The following is a 19,071-nucleotide window of genomic DNA, read 5'->3' on the forward strand; positions in this document are numbered from 1 at the left end:
CTTTATATCTCACAATTATGACTTTATATCTCACAATTCAGACTTTATATCTCACAATTATGACTTTATATCTCACAATTCTGACTTTATATCTCACAATTATGACTTTATATCTCACAATTATGACTTTATATCTTACAATTTTTACTTGATATCTCACAATTCTGACTTTATATCTCACAATTATGACTTTATATATTACAATTATGACTTTATATCTCACAATTATGACTTTATATCACTTTTATGACTTTATATCTCACAATTCAGATTTTATATCTCACAATTATGACTTTATCTTACGATTTTTACTTGATATCTCACAATTATGACTTTATATCTCACAATTATGACTTTATATCTTTCTGACTTTATATCTCACAATTCTGACTTTATATCTCACAATTCTGACTTTATATCTCACAATTATGACTTTATATCTCACAATTATGACTTTATATCTCACAATTCAGACTTTATATCTCACAATTATGGCTTTATATCTCACAATTATGACTATATCTCGCAATTATGACTTTATATCTCACAATTATGACTTTATATCTCACAATTATGACTTTATATCTCACAATTATGACTTTATATCACAATTATGACTTTATATCTCACAATTATGACTTTATATCACAATTATGACTTTATATCTCACAATTCTGACTTTATATCTCACAATTATGACTTTATATCTTACAATTTTTACTTGATATCTCACAATTATGACTTTATATCTCACAATTATGACTTTATATCTTTCTGACTTTATATCTCACAATTCTGACTTTATATCTCACAATTCTGACTTTATATCTTATAATTCTGACTTTATATCTCACAATTATGACTTTATATATTACAATTCTTACTTTATATCTCAAAATGATGACTTTATATCTTACAAGTATGACTTTATATCTCACAATTATGACTTTATATCTCATAATTCTGACTTTATATCTTGCAATTCTGACTTTATTTTTCACAATTATGAGTTTATATCTTACAATTATGACTTTATATCTTACAATTATGACTTTATATCTCACAATTATGACTCTATATTTCACAATTGTGGCTGTTTCTCGGCTTAGCAAACAACTGTTGTCAGAAAAGCTCGACGCAAGATGCAAATGTCTGATTGCAGATACAAATAAAAAGGAATTTTCAAACTTTTGAGTAATTTGTTTTGTTCATGTTGTCATATTAATTATAATTCAAATGTTTTTGTGGTTGACCCCAATATTATTGTGGATAATTATTGAGAGGGGCGCTTTTGATTAATTTGATTCAACTGCATTTGCCTACCTGACATTTATTACATTGTGATTACATTAAAATATTAATAATCAAGAAATATTGTGGGTTTGCTCTGTTTCAGCTGGGATCTGAGTGGACTGCACCAGGAGAGTTTACCAAGTTCAGGTCTCAGGCGTCCAAGTCTGTGCAGTAAGTACATACTGTATACACACAGTGACATCAAACACAGCATCCATGTGTAATTTCGATGTGTCCACAGCATTGAATAGTGTGAAATTGCATAGCAAACTTGGTTATTATGTGCAAATGTTGGTCATTAGTGTATGTTTCTATGTTTTACTTTCTGTTTAATTGTCCAATCAAGGGCCTCAATTCTTCCTTTGTAAACAAACCGCCCACACTCATGTCTATTGATGCAGTTATTTTACCCCTGATGGTGTTGATTGTGTTGTAATTGGAGGAAATTGCTGGCCTTTATCTGATCGGGCATTTAATGATCGCCTTTCTCTGCTCCTCTCAGAGCACTCACATCATTTATAGCCGTACAACTTGTGTGATTTAAATATCATGTTGAAGAAAGAGCTGTGTCGCTTCTAAGATAGAAACACCTTTTCCGCTTCAAATCAGCAGTATATGAACGGTCGATTAGCATATCGTATTTCTAGTATTTCCATAAAAAGCCCTCTACAGCCAGCTTAATTTGGCACTGTGCACTAATGCACCATTAATAATGGCTTCAAATGGATCTGCTGGAATTAGCAGTGAGTTTGTTTCCATATGGCTGTAAAGTGATCCATAGCCTGGCCTTTATCTTGAGTGTATTTAATAATGCATAAACTAATTCGACCTCATTTCATGAACCTGAGTGTATAGATAGTAACCACAGAGGCACCTTTTTAGAATGGTTCTCTTGTAGATAATGCTCTGTCTAGATGATTTAAGACTTTATATTTAGGAATTACATTTCATTTTGTAAAAGTAGAGGATATTACTCATCTGGGGTGCCATATAGGTGTTTTCACACAAAATAAAAAATACCAAACACAAAACTACTATCAACTAATACTGGGTAGATCTACTGTTTGACGCTGATTCAATGACTCTATGGCTGTTAATAAGCATAATGTAAATGTATTATATTCTTGTATAGTTTCCACAATTTTTGTGATATTTTCCCCCATCTAGTGGTGAAAAGATATATGACCATCCAGTGAATAATAGTTTCTGTTCCTCTCAATTTCGATTTCGTTTTAACTCCTACGGTGGCCCATTTAGTCATGGCTTCCAGTTCGACCTCTTCGGTGAGTGTTGCATCAAGTGATGAGGTTACTTTTGAAAACTATTATAATTTGCAGTTATTTAATTTGCCAAATGATCTATGATCAAATTAATCTATGTAAAATGAATAATAGTTTTACGTTTTCGTTATTTTTTACCATTTCATTGCTAACATCAGCTATCAGGTTCCCAGACGAATGCAAGCTAATCTTAGTAAAGTAACTTTTATCAGTGCTATCGTTATTCTGTATATTGTACGACATCACTAGCGTAAGGCAAACAAATTATAATGCAATTCAAATATTAATCTCATGTTATCCGTCATAGAACACGGATTTATGTTATAAGGTAAACAATACTTTTTCATCATTGACGCAAGGGAAACTATCCTAGACGTCGTTCTAGTGTTATGCTCAGCACACCATGATACAATTAGCCAAGCAACAATAAAACTTCCAATATACACAAATAGGCTGAATTAATATAACCTGTCAAGAAGAAAGCAGGCGACGTCAGCGTTCCTTTTAAAATCGTTAAAATCTTTTTAAAATTTCTTTTTAAAATGCCTGTTGCGTTGCCGTCTTAATTCTCTTTTCCGCTTCCTTGGCGACTCTGATACATATCCCGCAATGTTACTAGGTCCCCGACCCGGGTCGAATTCTGTAATTAATTCCGGGACGTGGTTGCTTTCACACAGAAGGCGACCCGGCAATGTTCTGGGAATATTGCGGGTCCGACGTGCAGTGTGAAAGGGGCTTAAGAGTGATCCTCCATCATCATATAGCAGCCTCAAGCAATCCTCCTCTTCACATTCGACACGGTGCCATCGAGTATAAAAACGCGAAAAGCGTAGCTTGAATTTACGGGTATGTCACTCTTTGGCAAATGTACTTTCAAGATGGAGGAGCAACATGGCGACCGCCATCCGAACCCCTAACACTTATGCATTTTCAATGGTATATTATAAAATTACGAGAATGCATTATTACTTGAAAGAAGTAAATATACATTAATGAGCACATATATTTTTGAAAGAACTAAGTGATTTTAGCTAAGAATAAACTAAAAAAGTTACACAGTGTAGCTTTAAGCAGCACATCAGAAATGTTTTTTTTTTAGCAGCAATCATCATATTAGAATGATTTCTGAAGGACCATGAGACACTGAAGACTGGAGTAATTATGCTAAAAAATCAGCTAAAAATCGAATAAATATTGGTGAGCATATCAGACGTCTTTCAAAAACAATAAAAAATCTTGGTAACACTTTACAATAAGGTTCATTAGTGAACATTATTTAACTACATTAGTAAAACATGAACTAATAAGGAACTGCACTTCATTTACTAATACTGTATTAAAAATGTATTAACATTAGTTAATGCACTGTGAACTTACATGAACAATGAACAGCTCTATTTATATTAACTAACATTAACAAATACAGTAACAAATGTACTGCTCATGGTTAGTTTATGTTAGTTAATACATTAACTAATGTTAACTGAGACCTTAAAGTGTTACCAAAATCATACTTCCTCAAAGTCGATGTGATATAAAGCAGGAAAAATGGGCAAGCGTAAAGTAGCGAAAAATGGGCAAGGGCCAAATTGTGATAGCTAGACGACTGGGTCAGATCATCTCCAAAACTGCAGCTCTTGTGGGGTGTTCCCGGTCTGCAGTGGTCAGTATCTATCAAAAGTAGTCCAAGGAAGGAACAGTGGTGAACAGGGTCATGGGTGGCCGAAGCTCATTGATTCACGTGAGGAGCGAGGGCTCGCCCATGTGGTCCGATCAAACAGACTGGTTTGGTGTGTGATTGGTTATAGAGCGCAACACTATAAAACGTATAAAACACTATAAAACATGTAAGAAGTATAATACAACATGAGCAGATCTAAAAGTACTGCAGCAGACTAAAGAGGTTATTATATAACCTCTTTAATGTTTTTTAAGGGTGTGGGGTACCACTTATTATTTTTAAATGTAGTATTCAGTAATTAACTCTTTCCCCGCTTTAAAAAAAGTTGGCAGCCACCGCCAGGGTTTTTGACAATTTTCACAAAAATGTAATAGCCCATAGAATACTTTGTTTAATGAATATCTGAGCATGCAATATATCATAAATAAAGAGCTGACCCTCTTCTTTAAAAAAAAAAAAAAAACATTTTATTCTAGCTTCATGCATTCCTTTTTTATCAACACTTGATTATGGGTGGGTTTCATAAAAGACCTGACAAAAAGCTGAGCAAATCTCGTATTTGTGAAAGACTGTTTCCAGATCAGATTCAGAGTGATGATCAAACGCAGATGGAGTAGATCGAGTCCATCAACAGTCCTAATGCTTGCACAGTCCTGTAGCTCATCCTGGGTCCACATTTCATTCAGTAACATTAGGCAGTTTTGATTCATATGCTGTTTATTGACGATGAGCACGTTATTTTTCATATGCATATGATTACATGCGATTGCTCGTTTCACTGTGTCTTACTCGTGTGTGTTTTGATCAGGAGATTCAGTACTCTCATTCAGAAGATGCGCAATAGCGCCCCCTAACGTCCGACAGTGAAAACACGGAAAATTCCGTTATTGGCCTGGAAGTGTTTTCTCACAAATAACAGAAATTTCTGTGTTTGGCGGGGAAAGAGTTAATTACATTTCCAGACTAACTTGCACAACACTGCGCCTTAACTATTTGGCCAGTTAGGCCACACTTTATGGTGATTTAGTTTTATACTCCAAAAAAAGAAATGTATCTATATTTTAAAGGGATGGTTCCGTGTTTTTTTTTCTTCTTTTTTTTCTAGGCTTGGTTGTGTTTATGGGGTGCAGTATAACATGTCTTAATACTTTTTTTTTTATAAACGCCATATTTTCTTATATTTGACCTTTATTTCACACTGCTGTCTCTGTTGTCCTTTGAACAGCTCGTTTGCTTCCTGCTTCTATGAAGCTTGAAAAACGCAACGGTCTTCGATTGGTTAGATGGCAAAATGTAGTTTCCTGTATTTTTATTGGCTGAAGTGCCAAGCACAGATTGTCCGGAAACGCCACGCCCCTTCCCATTACGGGCAGAAGTCACATCTGCGGTGACTAGCAAAGGTTTATGATGTCACCAACTGTTTATGCTCAATCAGCAACATTACACACTACCTAAAGTTAAAAAGTTAAATCACATGCAACCACCCCTTTAAAAAAAATCAGTACAGCTCTTCTAATCAAATTAGCATGTACATTCAAAGAAGCGAATTAGCCAGATAAAAATGAACACAAATAGATCTTGTATAATTTATTGTACCACAGAAAACACAACTGCACCTCTGGAGCACAGCACACCTCTCCTGCTCCTGGCCGTTGGCTGTGAGTCTCTAAAGAGCATTTGATTTTTCTGCATTATTCATCTAGTGTTTCTCGCGTGTAAGTCTTTCACCTATTACTGCCCTTGACGCGGGGCTGTATGGACGAAGTGCACCCTTGGGAATGGCGCTATGATCCCAGACCTGAATAGAAACACAGCATTTAACCCTCATTCTGCACCATTTGGTATTATTGTTAATGAAGAATTAATGGAGATGTTTACGAAAGTCTACAGAGGGAGAAGAAAACTGAACAAAACAGTAAACTGATTTTGATATGATTAAAAGCAATTTTGCCAACATTAAATCTTTTATTTCGATAAACTCACTGCTAATGTTTGCCATAAGACCAGAGATGTTTAGTTCATCTCTTGTGATGTGTGCTATGAATTAGATAGATGGCTTATCCATGACTGGTGAACATTAATAATGTCTTAATTACTTTGATTTTAATCAAGGAGATCCATAATTAGCCAGTTAATATGATGATATCAGCCAGAATAATAAATTCAGCTGCATTGTTTTGTCCATATCATTTTCACTTCCATCCTATATGGTTCACAACAACATCAAAGTAACACATTTATGTTTCTCATTGTCTCATCTCTTTATTCTGAACTTGATATAAAAACACATACTGCATCCAATGTCTGGCGATGACTAAAGTGAAGATGGCTCTTAATGAAGCAGACAGTTGCAAGAAGATAAAAGAGAAGGAAACCGTGGATTTTTTTGTCCTTGAATTATGAAGCTCAAAAGCTCTATTCCAAAACATAGTGAGCTTCCATGCTGAAATTAATGTTGAGCTCAAGTGAAAATTAATAATCAACTATAACGTGTTATATAAATATTTGGATCAGTTAATAGAATTAACTATTACTATTACGCATCTTCTGAATGAGTACTGAATCTCCTGAATAAAACACACGTAAGACAGAGTAAAACAAATATAAAATAACGCGATCATCATCATATGAATCAAAACTATCTAATGTTAGTGAATGAAATGTGGACCCAGGACGAGCTACGAGAACAGCGTTGATGGACTCGATCTACTCCATCGGTGTCAAAAAATCTTTCTGAATCTGATCTGAACACAGTCTTTCACAAAAACGCAATTTTCTCAGCTTTTCGTTCAAAATATAGCTTTTTTTAACTTAGCCATATTCAAGTGTTGATAAAAAAGTAATACAAGGGAGCTCTAATAAAATCATTTGTTTAAAAGAAGAGGGAAGAGAGAGAAGAGCCAGCTCCGCAAAAGGCGAATTCGGACCTGTGTTGATCGCGTCAAAACAACGATGCATTAGGCACTGAAGACGTTGAATCAAAAGCGTTTATTTTTTATCTTTTATGTTGCTTGGCACAGCCAGGCAGGCGGGGCTAGTGTGAATAGCACTTACCAACAAGGCATGCTATTTGCACTTGGTGTGAATAGACACGCCATTGTTTAAATAGCAAATGCACTCATGCCCATCTTTTCGCCATGGAACATTGAAACAATCGGCCATTGTTCGCTGGTCTGAAAATCAGGTGTGTTCAGGCGCATTGTTGCTATTCTGAGGAATTGAATATGCAGTATTTTTTGTGTTATTTAAAGGGTGTGTTAGTAATATTCACCTATAGGCGAGTACACAATGCGCTTACAACACACAGTCTGCTTATTACACACACAGGGTTGCAGCACACAAACATTGTTAAATATTAAAAATAAAAGGATTCTCTGGAGAAGCGTTCAGTCTTTCCACTTGCAAATTCTACCATGTAAATAGCGAATCCGCCATGGTGTGAGCGCAACTGGCTTTTAAAGGTGCACTATGTAAGATTGTTGCAGTAAAATATCTAAAACCACTAGGCCAGTGTTATATATTTTGTTCAGTTGAGTTCTTACAATATCCTAAATATTTCTAACTATTTGTAAATTGTGAGAAAATCGCTATTTTAATCAATCAATCAATCATTGATTGATTTTTTTAACCAAGGAGCCGGGACGTCTGAGGGAGTCGCCTGTCAATTTGCGTCCTATCTGCGTAACCCTCAGTTTCTGGTTTTATTCTGCAGAAGCGCTTCACTTTTAGCACTTTTAGCAGTGTGAACATGTCACAGCAGCCGCTGAGGGAACACACAGAGTAACGTCATAACATCATTTTAAACACACTTAAATGTATCTAATATTGATAAAAAGAGCTGCGTTACCTCATACTCATGATCGGAAAAACGTAAATGGGGCCGGCGACTGTGTCCCGTCATAATAAAAGTCCTGCTGCTCGCGAGCCGCATGTTGCTTAATAATTGCTCCAGCGGCCTTGCTCAGCTCCTCAACACTCGGCCCTGCTCTGGTGGATACATACTACATACTACAGTAATGTTAATAATCGCATCCATGAACATGATTTCTGCCATGATCCATGAACATGAGTCCTAGTCTGATTATTTTTCACTGTCTGTGAAGTGAAGACCACATCATGCCTTCATGGGTAAAAAGAAAAGTAAAAGTGAATAAATTAAATGGAAACAGCCAATATATTACTTGAAATATATTATAATATATTGGAAATACATGGAATAATATATTGATGGTATTATACAATATATTATATATTCCTGTAATATATTGCAAAATATACAAATGATTGCCGCTTTCATATATTGCAATATATTGGAGAATATAAATATTAAATCCCATATATGTGAATATATTGCCTAATGTATTACATGATATTTTCCAATATACTGCAATATATTTTTGTTTCGTAAGGGGGAAATGAAAGTGTCAGTTAACTACCTGAACAGAACCTTCAGTTTCATAATTTTAAAATACTTTGCTAACAGCTTATACTTAACCTGTTTAGTTAGTTCAGTGTAAGATACTTGCACATTGCAGTCTCAGAAGAAAGTGGTGATGGTTCAGTAGTTCGATGGTGGAGAAGTTTTAGTCAGGTTCTTTCAGGCTGAGTGAAGAAGAATGAACTTCAGTCTGACTCGGTTGTTATTGGGAGAGTTCTCTCCCACAGGAAAAAAGTTGCAGCATGGCTTGTTGTAACTTTGAGGCCCCGCCAGGGACCCCATTGCGGTCAGACCTTATGTCTCCACTCTTGTCTACACAAACAACAACAAAAAGGGCCTGAGGTTAACTGAGATAATGCCCTTTTAACTTCTGAAGAGGTCACAACTCTCAAATTTGGCTTGACCAATGATCCAGTTGAGGTTTATTTAGCACAATGCTAAGCTAACAAACAGATATTTTGCTTGTGAATTGCATGGTAAAGATGATTCCAGATGATTTGGAATTTAACGTGTTGCTTAGCCAACACCTTGATACTCTAAGCATAAAAATACATAACACAAACAACTTTTTATTCTGCACTTGAATTAAATATATTTAGAATCAACTTTTCCATTAATCTATTGCAGTATATTCTGGGACAGCATTTTCTGTGAATGATAAATGAACTGCCTTCAAATTTACAAGGGCATAATTTATACTTTTTAGACAAACTAGTTTTTATAACAGAGCTCTTATTTCAATAACAAAGAGTTAGTGAACCGATAAGAGTGAAAAAAGACAAATGTGTAGGCAATGTTAAGACTTTTTGCAATGCTGTTTATCATTATTACCATGATCATAAATCAATGTGGTTATTGAGTTTGAGGAATAGAGACAGAAAAAGGGAATGGTGTGTATTGATCGGAGGTTAAGCACTTTGCTTTTAAAGCAGGATTGTTCATCCTGTAGAAGCAGGCATGAGTCTTTTCCACCCTTACAAAGCATTGATTAGATAAGGAATCTAATCTAACGGCGCATCTCCAACATAAGAAAAGACAGACTTCTCCGCTGGCATCCGTTCAGAGTGCACTCGCCTGGTTGTATTGAGTTGAAATGAGTTTCTGCTTTTTTTGTTAAATAACTCCAACCTGCTTTAGAATCAAGAAATGTTTATAAAAATGTATAAATCTATTTACTTTCTATATATTCACACCACAGCTGTTGTTATTACAACATTGATATTAACATGTTACTGTACACTGTTAATTAATGCTATATTTTTTTGATTTACTAAAAGAACAGACTCATAAGAGTCATTTTTCTAGGGAGTCAATCTACTGTAGTGTTCATGCTATATGTTTTTGATTCACTCAGAGAACAGAGTCATAAGAGTCATATTTTCGGGAAACAATCTACACTGTTCGTGTGTATAATTTGTTCATGAATAGTCATTTATTTTTGTTTCATAATTTTATAAAGCTGTTGTAATCTTATATTTCTAAAATGTATTTCTAAAATATAGATTGTATGATGTAGTGTTGTAGTATGTTTTAATTTTTTTCTATTTAGATAAAGTAGTATAGAGTTTTAATATTGCCCTTATTGTTTTTTTTTTCTTTTTTTTTCTGTAATGTTTGATCAGACCACACGCCACAATAACATTCACCACTGAGCTGCAGTTTTGGAGATGCTCTGACCCAGTCATCTAGCCATCACAATTTGGTCCTTGTCAAACTTGCTCAAACCCTTACCCTTGCCCATTTTTCCTGCTTCTAACACATCAACTTTGTGATGAAGAGATAATCAGTGTTATTCATTTCACCTGTCATAATGTTGTCACATATATATATATATATATATATATATATATATATATATATATATATATATATATATATATATATATATATATATATATATATATATATATATATATATTTTTTTTTTTTTTTTTTTTTAATTGGTAGATTTGATATTAGTGCATGTCTAAACCTCCTTTTTACCTCTTTTTTGTGGGAGTCAATTCACCTTTCTAAAAAAAGTGCTACATTTACAGGCTTCCTGTTTTCATCTTTCAAATGAAGGACACATGGACTATTTTAACAATCTCTTTACTACCTTTCTGGCCCCTCTGCAACGAAGTTTGATCATCTCATCTCAAAGTACTTTAGCTGGGAAAATTTCATCACAAGGATGACAAACATAAGACCTATATCATGAAGTCTCTGAAGGGCCTTCCATTAGATTAGTCTCGCTTATGTGATTGGATAATGATGCGATTGGAGGACAAATGTTGTGTGGGAAGACCAGGTGGCCTTAATGCCTGTGGAAAGGCAAAGACCGGAGGATAGAGATGGATTCCACTGGATGTGACTCAGCCCTAGATACGACAGATCTGTTTCTGCCCTTTAACTAGAGAGAGAGTGAGAGGCTGGCATATTCAAGAATTAATAAGGCTTCTGGCATTTCCACAAAAGTGCTGTGTCATTTTCGCCTGGAAATCCTTCCACGTCAGTGTATGACTTGCCAGGATGGCTAGATAAACAAAAAGAAAATATTTTAGTTATAGTGCCTCTTTTTGTGTCATATTAAAGAAATAGTCTTGCTCTGCTGATGCTGTAAATTACACAGCTAAGTGTTTCAGACGTATTCATACCAGTAAAGACCTCTTCACACCAAGATCATTAGCTATACAGATAACTATAATAAGAACTTTATTAGCATCCACACCGACTGACAATAACTTTGTTCATATTAGCACATGCATATGTTTTCTGCTGCTTTAGCAAAATGTGCAGTCTTTAAACTGTTTGATTCAGATTGGCTGTCAATGTATTTTATAGTTCATCAGCTGAAAAAAAAAAAAACTTGGAGTGATTTCAACTTGAATGTTCCTCTGTGCCGTTATCGTTATAGTTGTAGTGTGGATTTCCATATTCCCATATTTCTCTTTAGTTTTTTTACATTTGTCTTGTTGTACAATAAGTTGGGTCTTTCACTTGAAATACGCCATTATTTTATTATTTTGTTCTTATTTGGGAACATTGCCATTTTATTGCATCACATTAAACATCAAGGAGGCATAGATTCAACTGAAAGTGGTGAAAATGATACAGGAAGCCTAATTTGTTCCATAGCAAAAGTATTAATTAAAAAAATTAACAACAGACCTTGGGAACTTAAGTAGAGATTGTTCAAATGATGACGGCAAAATTGTCGCTAAAGGGGTGATGAATCGAGAAATCAACTTTCCCTTGAGCTTTTGATATATAAAAGGTCATGGTAATATAAGATTATCCTGTAAGTTTCAGAGCTGAAAACGTCCTTGTTAGTCAAAGAAAAGCATTTATAGACACCAGGCCCAGAAAACAATCGTGTTCATCTTGGACGAAATGTTTCGGGTTATGTATATAACCCATGTTCACTGAGAGGAAACGAGAACTGCGTCGGAACAACTCATTTTTATAGCGTTACAGGAAGCTATAAAGGGGAGACTGGCGTATAGTAGCGGCAATTAACGCAATGAAGCAAGCATTCCAGGCGATATGCGGTGTGGCGACGAGACCCAGTGTTCGTTCCCTCTCAGGGAAAATGGGTTATATACATAACCCAAGACGTTCCCTATATTGAGAGGGGAACGAGTACCCACTAGGCCACACCGAGGGTATGCCTGCCCTATGGTGAAGCTGGAAACCAGGCACAGTTAGGACTGAAGCACCCTGGCGCCGGGTGTCACAGGGAGGTGTAAACTGTAGAATCTAATAAAAGTGTGCTGAGTGGTCCATCCAGCCGCTTCGCAGATGTCCTGCATTGGGACTCCAGAAAGGAGGGCCACCAAGGAGACCATGCCCCTGGTGGAATGGGCCCTCACGGCTATAGGTGAAGGCAAATTGCGCACCTGATATGCCATGGCAATAGCCTGAACAATCCAGTTACTGATCATAGGGGTAGATGCAAGCAACCCTTTCTTGGGTGAGCCAAAACACACTAACAGCTGATCTGATTTCCTCCACTGTGCTGACCTTTCCAAATATATCCTTAGGGCCCTGACTGGGCACAAAAGGAAAAGTCTCCCTTCTTCTGCCATCACATGGGGCGAGGGATGAAACGCCTGAAGAACTAAAGACCTGACCACACTAGAAGGTACCTTAGGCACATAGGGTGTAAGATGGCTTTAACTCCACCAGGGGCAAACTCCAGGCAAGTTGAAGTAACCGCCAAGGCCTGGAGATCCCCCACTCTCCTCAGAGAAGTGATTGCCAGGAGAAATGCCACTTTAAGAGTCAGGTTCTTAGGCTCTACTGACTCCAGTGGCTCGAAGGGGGCCTTGACCAACCCTTCGAGTACCACCACCAGATCCCAGGTAGGAACTCTGGTACGAGCTACAGGCCTCATCCTCTGAGCCCCACAGAAGAAACGCACAACCAAATGGTGCCTACCTAAGGGCCCATCACTCACAGGTGCGTGGAAAGCTCCAATAGCAGCCATGTACACCTCATGCTCTCTACAACAAGTGGCGAACACATTCCACTTGAGGCTGTACAATCTCCTCATAGACGGAGCCCTGGAACTGAGTAAGGTCTTTATAACACCTGCTGGCAGTCCAACCTCTCAATATCTGGCCCCCCCTTTGTGTCCCCCACTCCTGCGATAGGAGGTCCCTCCTCAGAGGGACCTGCCGCGGAGGACCCGCCAGCAGAGCTATGATGTCCGAGATCCATACTCAAGTCGGCCAGCGAGGAGCCACCAGGAGAAGACTGATTCCTCATTGCCGGACTCTCTACACGACCCCTAGGATCAAGGCGATTGGGGGAAATGCATACAGATGCAGCCTCGGCCACGTCTGCATTATGACATCCAACCGCTGCAGGGCTGGATGCGTAAGGGAAAACCACAGTGGACAGTAGGACGTCTCTCAAGACGTGAACAGATCCACTTCCACAGGGCCGAACATTTCGTATATGGACGCAGCTGCCACTGCCACTGCCACTGCCCGGGCCTCAGCCCCTGCCTTGACAGGATGTCTACCCTCTGATTCTGTATCCCCGGGATGTACATTGCCCTGAGGGATAACAATTTCTCTTGTGACCACAGGAGAATGAGATGCGCCAGTCTGCACAGAGGCAAACTCCAGGCAAGTTGAAGTAACCGCCAAGGCCTGGAGATCCCCCACTCTCCTCAGAGAAGTGATTGCCAGGAGAAATGCCACTTTAAGAGTCAGGTTCTTAGGCTCTACTGACTCCAGTGGCTCGAAGGGGGCCTCAACCAACCCTTCGAGTACCACCACCAGATCCCAGGTAGGAACTCTGGTACGAGCTAAGTCTCTGAGTTGAGTCTCAGCCCCAGGCACTGAATGTGGGCCAGAACAACATCTCGATATCAAACTGCCATCTCGTACGACTGTGCCAGAATTAGCCAGTCATCGATATAGTTCAGCACACGGATACCCTAAAGTCTCAATGGAGCCAGCGCTGCATCCATGCACTTGGTGAATGTGCGAGAGGAAAGAGCTAGGCCGCACGGAAATATTCAATACAGGTATGCTTCGCCCCAATATGTGAACCTCAGGAACTTCCTGTGACATGGAAGGATGGAGATCTATTGTGACGAACCAGTCCTTGGATTGGATCTGACTCACGATGGTGGGAATAGTCAGCATCTTGAATCTGAATCTCCTCAGAGACTGATTCAGATACCTCAGATCTAAAATTGGCCGTAGCCCTCCATCCTTTTTGGGAACTATAAAGTACCGGCTATAGAACTCGGCTGTAAAACCCGGCCTCCCTCTCCGACAGCGGAACCATCTCTATGGCTTCCTATGCCAGCAAGGATTTTACTTCTTGTTTCATTACCAGAACCCGCAATGGTACCACTGCAGTCCACGTCACCCCATTGAACTTCGGAGGGGGGTGACTGAACTGCAGTCTGTACCCTATTTCTACAGCTAATGCTTAGGGAGCATCCCCAAATTTGTTGTTCCGACGCAGTGCGAAGTTCCCTCGATATAGGGAACACTGCCTCTACAGAATAATAAGCACGTGTATTTCAGTAGCCCGTCCACCAACTCATCGGATCACGCTAGCCACCACCAATAAAAAACATGCCAAAGAATATAGCAAGATATTGTGGAAGAACACAGTCTCTGCATAAGCATCCTTCTGATCCTAATATTAGGAATGTGTGGTTGAACTTTATTTTTATATTTATGCTTTCTATTTGTAATGAAGTTCCAGCTCATGGTGTTAACTTCATTTCACTACGTAATCGTTTGTAAATCTATCTCAGGTTGAGCTGGATTTGTAGATATTTGAGATTAAAACAGAATTGTTGTTTCTTCTATATTGGATCCGACAGGAATGGTGCAACACACTTATGTGAGTAAAACGTGTTTTTTTATATGTGATAGCATTGTTCGTTTTGCTTATGTGTACGTGTCTAACACAACATACCTTTAGCATGCTGGACTCAGACATGTATGGGCCAGGGCTCACAAAATCCATACATTTTGTGTTTGTGTTTTGTGTATGGTGCTCTGTGTTTTCTAGACAGGCTGCCAAAACGTAAGCCGGTCGGTAGGCCAATGAATCTCATAATATTAATTTCTTGTTCTGCTATTCTCTTTCTCTTGACTTGACATTTGAAGGGGTGTGCTCATATAAATTAATTTCTATCATTAATTACTTACCCTCATGTTGTTCCAAACCCGTAAGACCTTTGTTAATATTTGGAAACCCTAATTTTTTATGAAATATGAGAGGTTTCTGAACCACATATATAGGCGGCAACTTTCAAGGCCCAGATAGGTAGTAAAGAAAACGTTAAAAATTGTCCATGTGACTACAGTGGTTCAACCCTAGTGTTTTGAAGTGCCAAAAATAATGTGCCCCACAAAATAATTACTTTATTCAACAATCTCTTCTCTTCCATGTCATTATCCTATACTGTTCACATTGTAAACACAGTGTATTGCTTCTGGGTTCTATGTCAGAACGTTGGCTCATTATTGGCCAACACGGTTCACGTGAGAACAAAAGCACATGAATGTGATGCTAACGCAGGAGCTAATCAATACTGAGCCAGCGTTCTGATGTAGAACCTGGAATCCCTGAACTGTCTTTACTACATCAGCAGCGTAAAAGGATGACATGAAAGAGAAGAAATTGTTGAATAAAGTTATTATTTTTTATTTATTTTTTGCACACAAAAAGTATTCTCGTTGCTTCATAACATTAAAGGTCCCATTCTTTGCGATTCCATCTTTCAAACTTTAGTTAGTGTGTAATGTTGCTGTTAGAGCATAAATAATACCTGTAAAATTATAAAGCTCAAAGTTCAATGCCAAGCGAGATATTTTATTTAACAGAAGTTCCCTTTCAAAGCCTACAGCGAACGGCCGGTTTGGACTACACCCCTGCACTTCCAGGTTTAATGACGCAACTAAAACCGTTTGTTGACGAATCCTCCGCCCACAAGAACACGCAAATTTGGGGGCGTTGTCCTTTTGCTCTCGCAGGTCGAGAATAGGAAGCGTTGTTTTTGTAGAGTGTGTTTGTCGCCATGCCATTGAAACGCTGTTATTTTCATCCCGGAGTCAAATCACCTTTGTTTGGCCTTCCCACGGACGCTGTACGTAGAGATCAATGAAACTATGTGCAGCACATTTTGCTGAGGACTGCTTGCTCAATCTCAATCAGTTTAATGCCGGATTCGCAGATTATTCTTAAAAGATGACGCAGTTCCCTCTTTGTCTGGAGAAGGCGTTGTTTATGGACTACAACCGGTAAGTGTATTTTATTATTTAAGTTGGTCCGTTTAACAGTTTATGTAACTCATGACACAAAGTGCAACGCTGTTTAGCTTTGTTAACTAACGTTAGATGGTAATTGAAACTAATCCGAAAAACTTAGTATATAAAAGTGTAGTTATTCATTCAGACACCATCGATTGTTGGTGTTTGTAATGATCAGTTTAAACTACTGAATAGACAGCTTACCATTCTGAAACATCCAGCAAAAGTCTTTCCTGAGCAGGTTGTAATCGATCCTCTTCGATATTCTCCGGGTCTGATTCCGAATCAAATTGATAAGGCAATATAGACATTTTTGCAATATCATTGAGCGCGTTATGGTAAGAGGCGGGACCTTTCCGGGCAAAGTGTGCTAAGGAAGCGCTGGCCTAATCAGAACTCATTACGTGTTTCTGAAGGAGGGACTTCATAGAACAAGGAAATCATCAGGCCGTGTTTAGGACAGAGGAAACAGCGGTATACAGATAAGTAAATTGTGTGAAAAATACTGTGTTTTTTTACACGCGAAACATGAACTCGTGTTATATTGCACACTGTAAATATAATCAAAGCTTCGAAAACACGCGAAGAATGGGACCTTTAAGGTTGAACCACTGTTGTCACATGGACTGTTTTAACAACCTCTTTACTAACTTTCTGGCCCTTGAAAGTTACAATGACGTTGCTGCCTATGGATGGTACAGAAGCCTCTCAGATTTAACCAAACATATTTTCATTTGTGTTCCGAAGATAAACAAAGGTCTTATGGGTTGGGAATGACATGAGGGTGAGGAAATAAGGATAGAATTTTAATTTTTTGTGACCTAACCCTTTTAAATGGACAATAAAAATGACAAACGCTTAGACCTATATTGAAAGAGGGATCTCAGCCATATTTAGAGACCAGAAGATCTGCAGCAACCCTGAGCTCTTTACTTTTAAACAGTAATGCAGATAGTTGATGTTAGCTGATACTCCTTGGATTCTGAATTCCTACTCCCTCTTGAGACATCTGTCTGACGTCTGCTGTAAAGTGGCTGAGATCCCAGAAACCGTGCACTTCACACTAATACGGCATGCTACAAATACACAGAGCTGAAACTGTGTGAATCTTAATGATACTGCCGCTGCCCGGGACTTTGTGGAGTTCATTAGTACGATGAAGTCAAAGTCAAGGGTGTCAACACTGCAGAAGCGACTCGTGTTTAAAAGTCTAAGCAAGACAGTCTATAAAATTGCCTGGATTCAGCTCGATTTTCCTGCATCTTCAGATGAAGCATCCTACAGTGTTGTACTAAGGGTCTGCCTGATCACTTTACAAATCAAAACCTTTGTAACAGGGCTGCAAATATAGCCTAAACTAAGTTGTCATTCAGTAGCCTCGCTTTCAGTATTTTTTTCCAATTCAATGTGAAATAAAAATGGACCATATTTAATTTCTTCATATGCTGTATGTTTTTGATATTGTTATCATCACACATTGGATGGATGATGGATGGATGGATGGATGGATGGATGGATGGATGGATGGATGGATGGATGGATGGATGGATGGATGGATGGATGGATGGATGGATGGATGGATGGATGGATGGATGGATGGATGGATGGCAAATCAAAGACATACAACCAAAATTCAAAATCATGCAGAAAATGTAAATCTCTTAAGATATCAGTTAATTTCAGCTTTTTCTAAGGCAAGTTAAGTCATAAGGTAAAGTCATGTGACTCTTCAAAAACCTAATCTAAATTTAAATTTAATTATTCATGATATTTGAACATTTTTAGGGATTTTTGTTTTTTTGTTTTTTAATGATGATCAAGACATGCCACTTAAAATGCATTTTGTAGTCAATGTATAGAAAAATAATGTAGGAGCTAGATTTTAATAATGAATAAATTATGAATAATATAGGAACTTTGAAATATACTTATAAATACGCTAATAAAAGCCTGACAAGCCGGACCCACATCAAGATCAAGATCGAGATCAACTCAGATTAGATTTGCTGCCGCTAGGGTGCGTCTAGATTTCTAGGCTACGCTAATAAGGCTTTTGGAGTTATTATTGTGAGAAAATTTTAATTCCGCATTTAAAAATGCCAAAACCGGAAGTGACACAACGGGAGGGAGTGCAGTGCATTTCAACGACAGGAAAACTGTTACGATTTTTTTAGGAAACCTGCGGACTCGATGTCCTGACAGGCAGGAAACAATAATTTACCACGAAAACGATAAATTGAAATAGAAAAACTATATTCATATACACTGTATTGCCAAAAGTTTTGGGATGCCTGTCTTTACATGCACATTCATTTTATCGACATCCCATTCTGAATCTGTAGGGTTTAATATGGAGTTGGTCCACCCTTTGCAGCTATAACAGCTTCTACTCAAGGTTTAGGAGGGAGGTTATAGGAATTTTGACTATTCTTCTAGAAGCAAATTTGTGAGGTCATGCACTGGATGTTGGACGAGAAGGTCTGATTCGCAGTCTCTGCTCAAATCATCCCAAAGGTGTTCTATCGGGTTGAGGTCAGGACTCAGGAGGTGCAGGCCAGTCAAGTTCCTCCACACCAAACTCACTCATCCATGTCTTTATGGACCTTGATT

At 38.0% G+C, this 19,071-nt stretch overlaps 1 protein-coding gene across 2 annotated transcripts in view; it reads left to right on the forward strand.

Annotated features, from left to right (window-relative positions):
* Positions 1-19,071, forward strand: part of b4galnt4a (beta-1,4-N-acetyl-galactosaminyl transferase 4a) — a 317,216-nt gene that overhangs the window by 224,126 nt on the left and 74,019 nt on the right. For both annotated transcript variants that reach the window (XM_067436802.1, XM_067436803.1), the window contains exon 7: positions 1,397-1,464. In XM_067436802.1, the coding sequence (XP_067292903.1) occupies positions 1,397-1,464 (68 nt within the window). The remainder of the gene's footprint in view (positions 1-1,396; positions 1,465-19,071) is intronic.

The sequence above is a fragment of the Pseudorasbora parva genome, chromosome 25, assembly GCF_024679245.1.
Source record: "Pseudorasbora parva isolate DD20220531a chromosome 25, ASM2467924v1, whole genome shotgun sequence".
In the NCBI taxonomy this organism is placed as follows: Eukaryota; Metazoa; Chordata; class Actinopteri; order Cypriniformes; family Gobionidae; genus Pseudorasbora; species Pseudorasbora parva.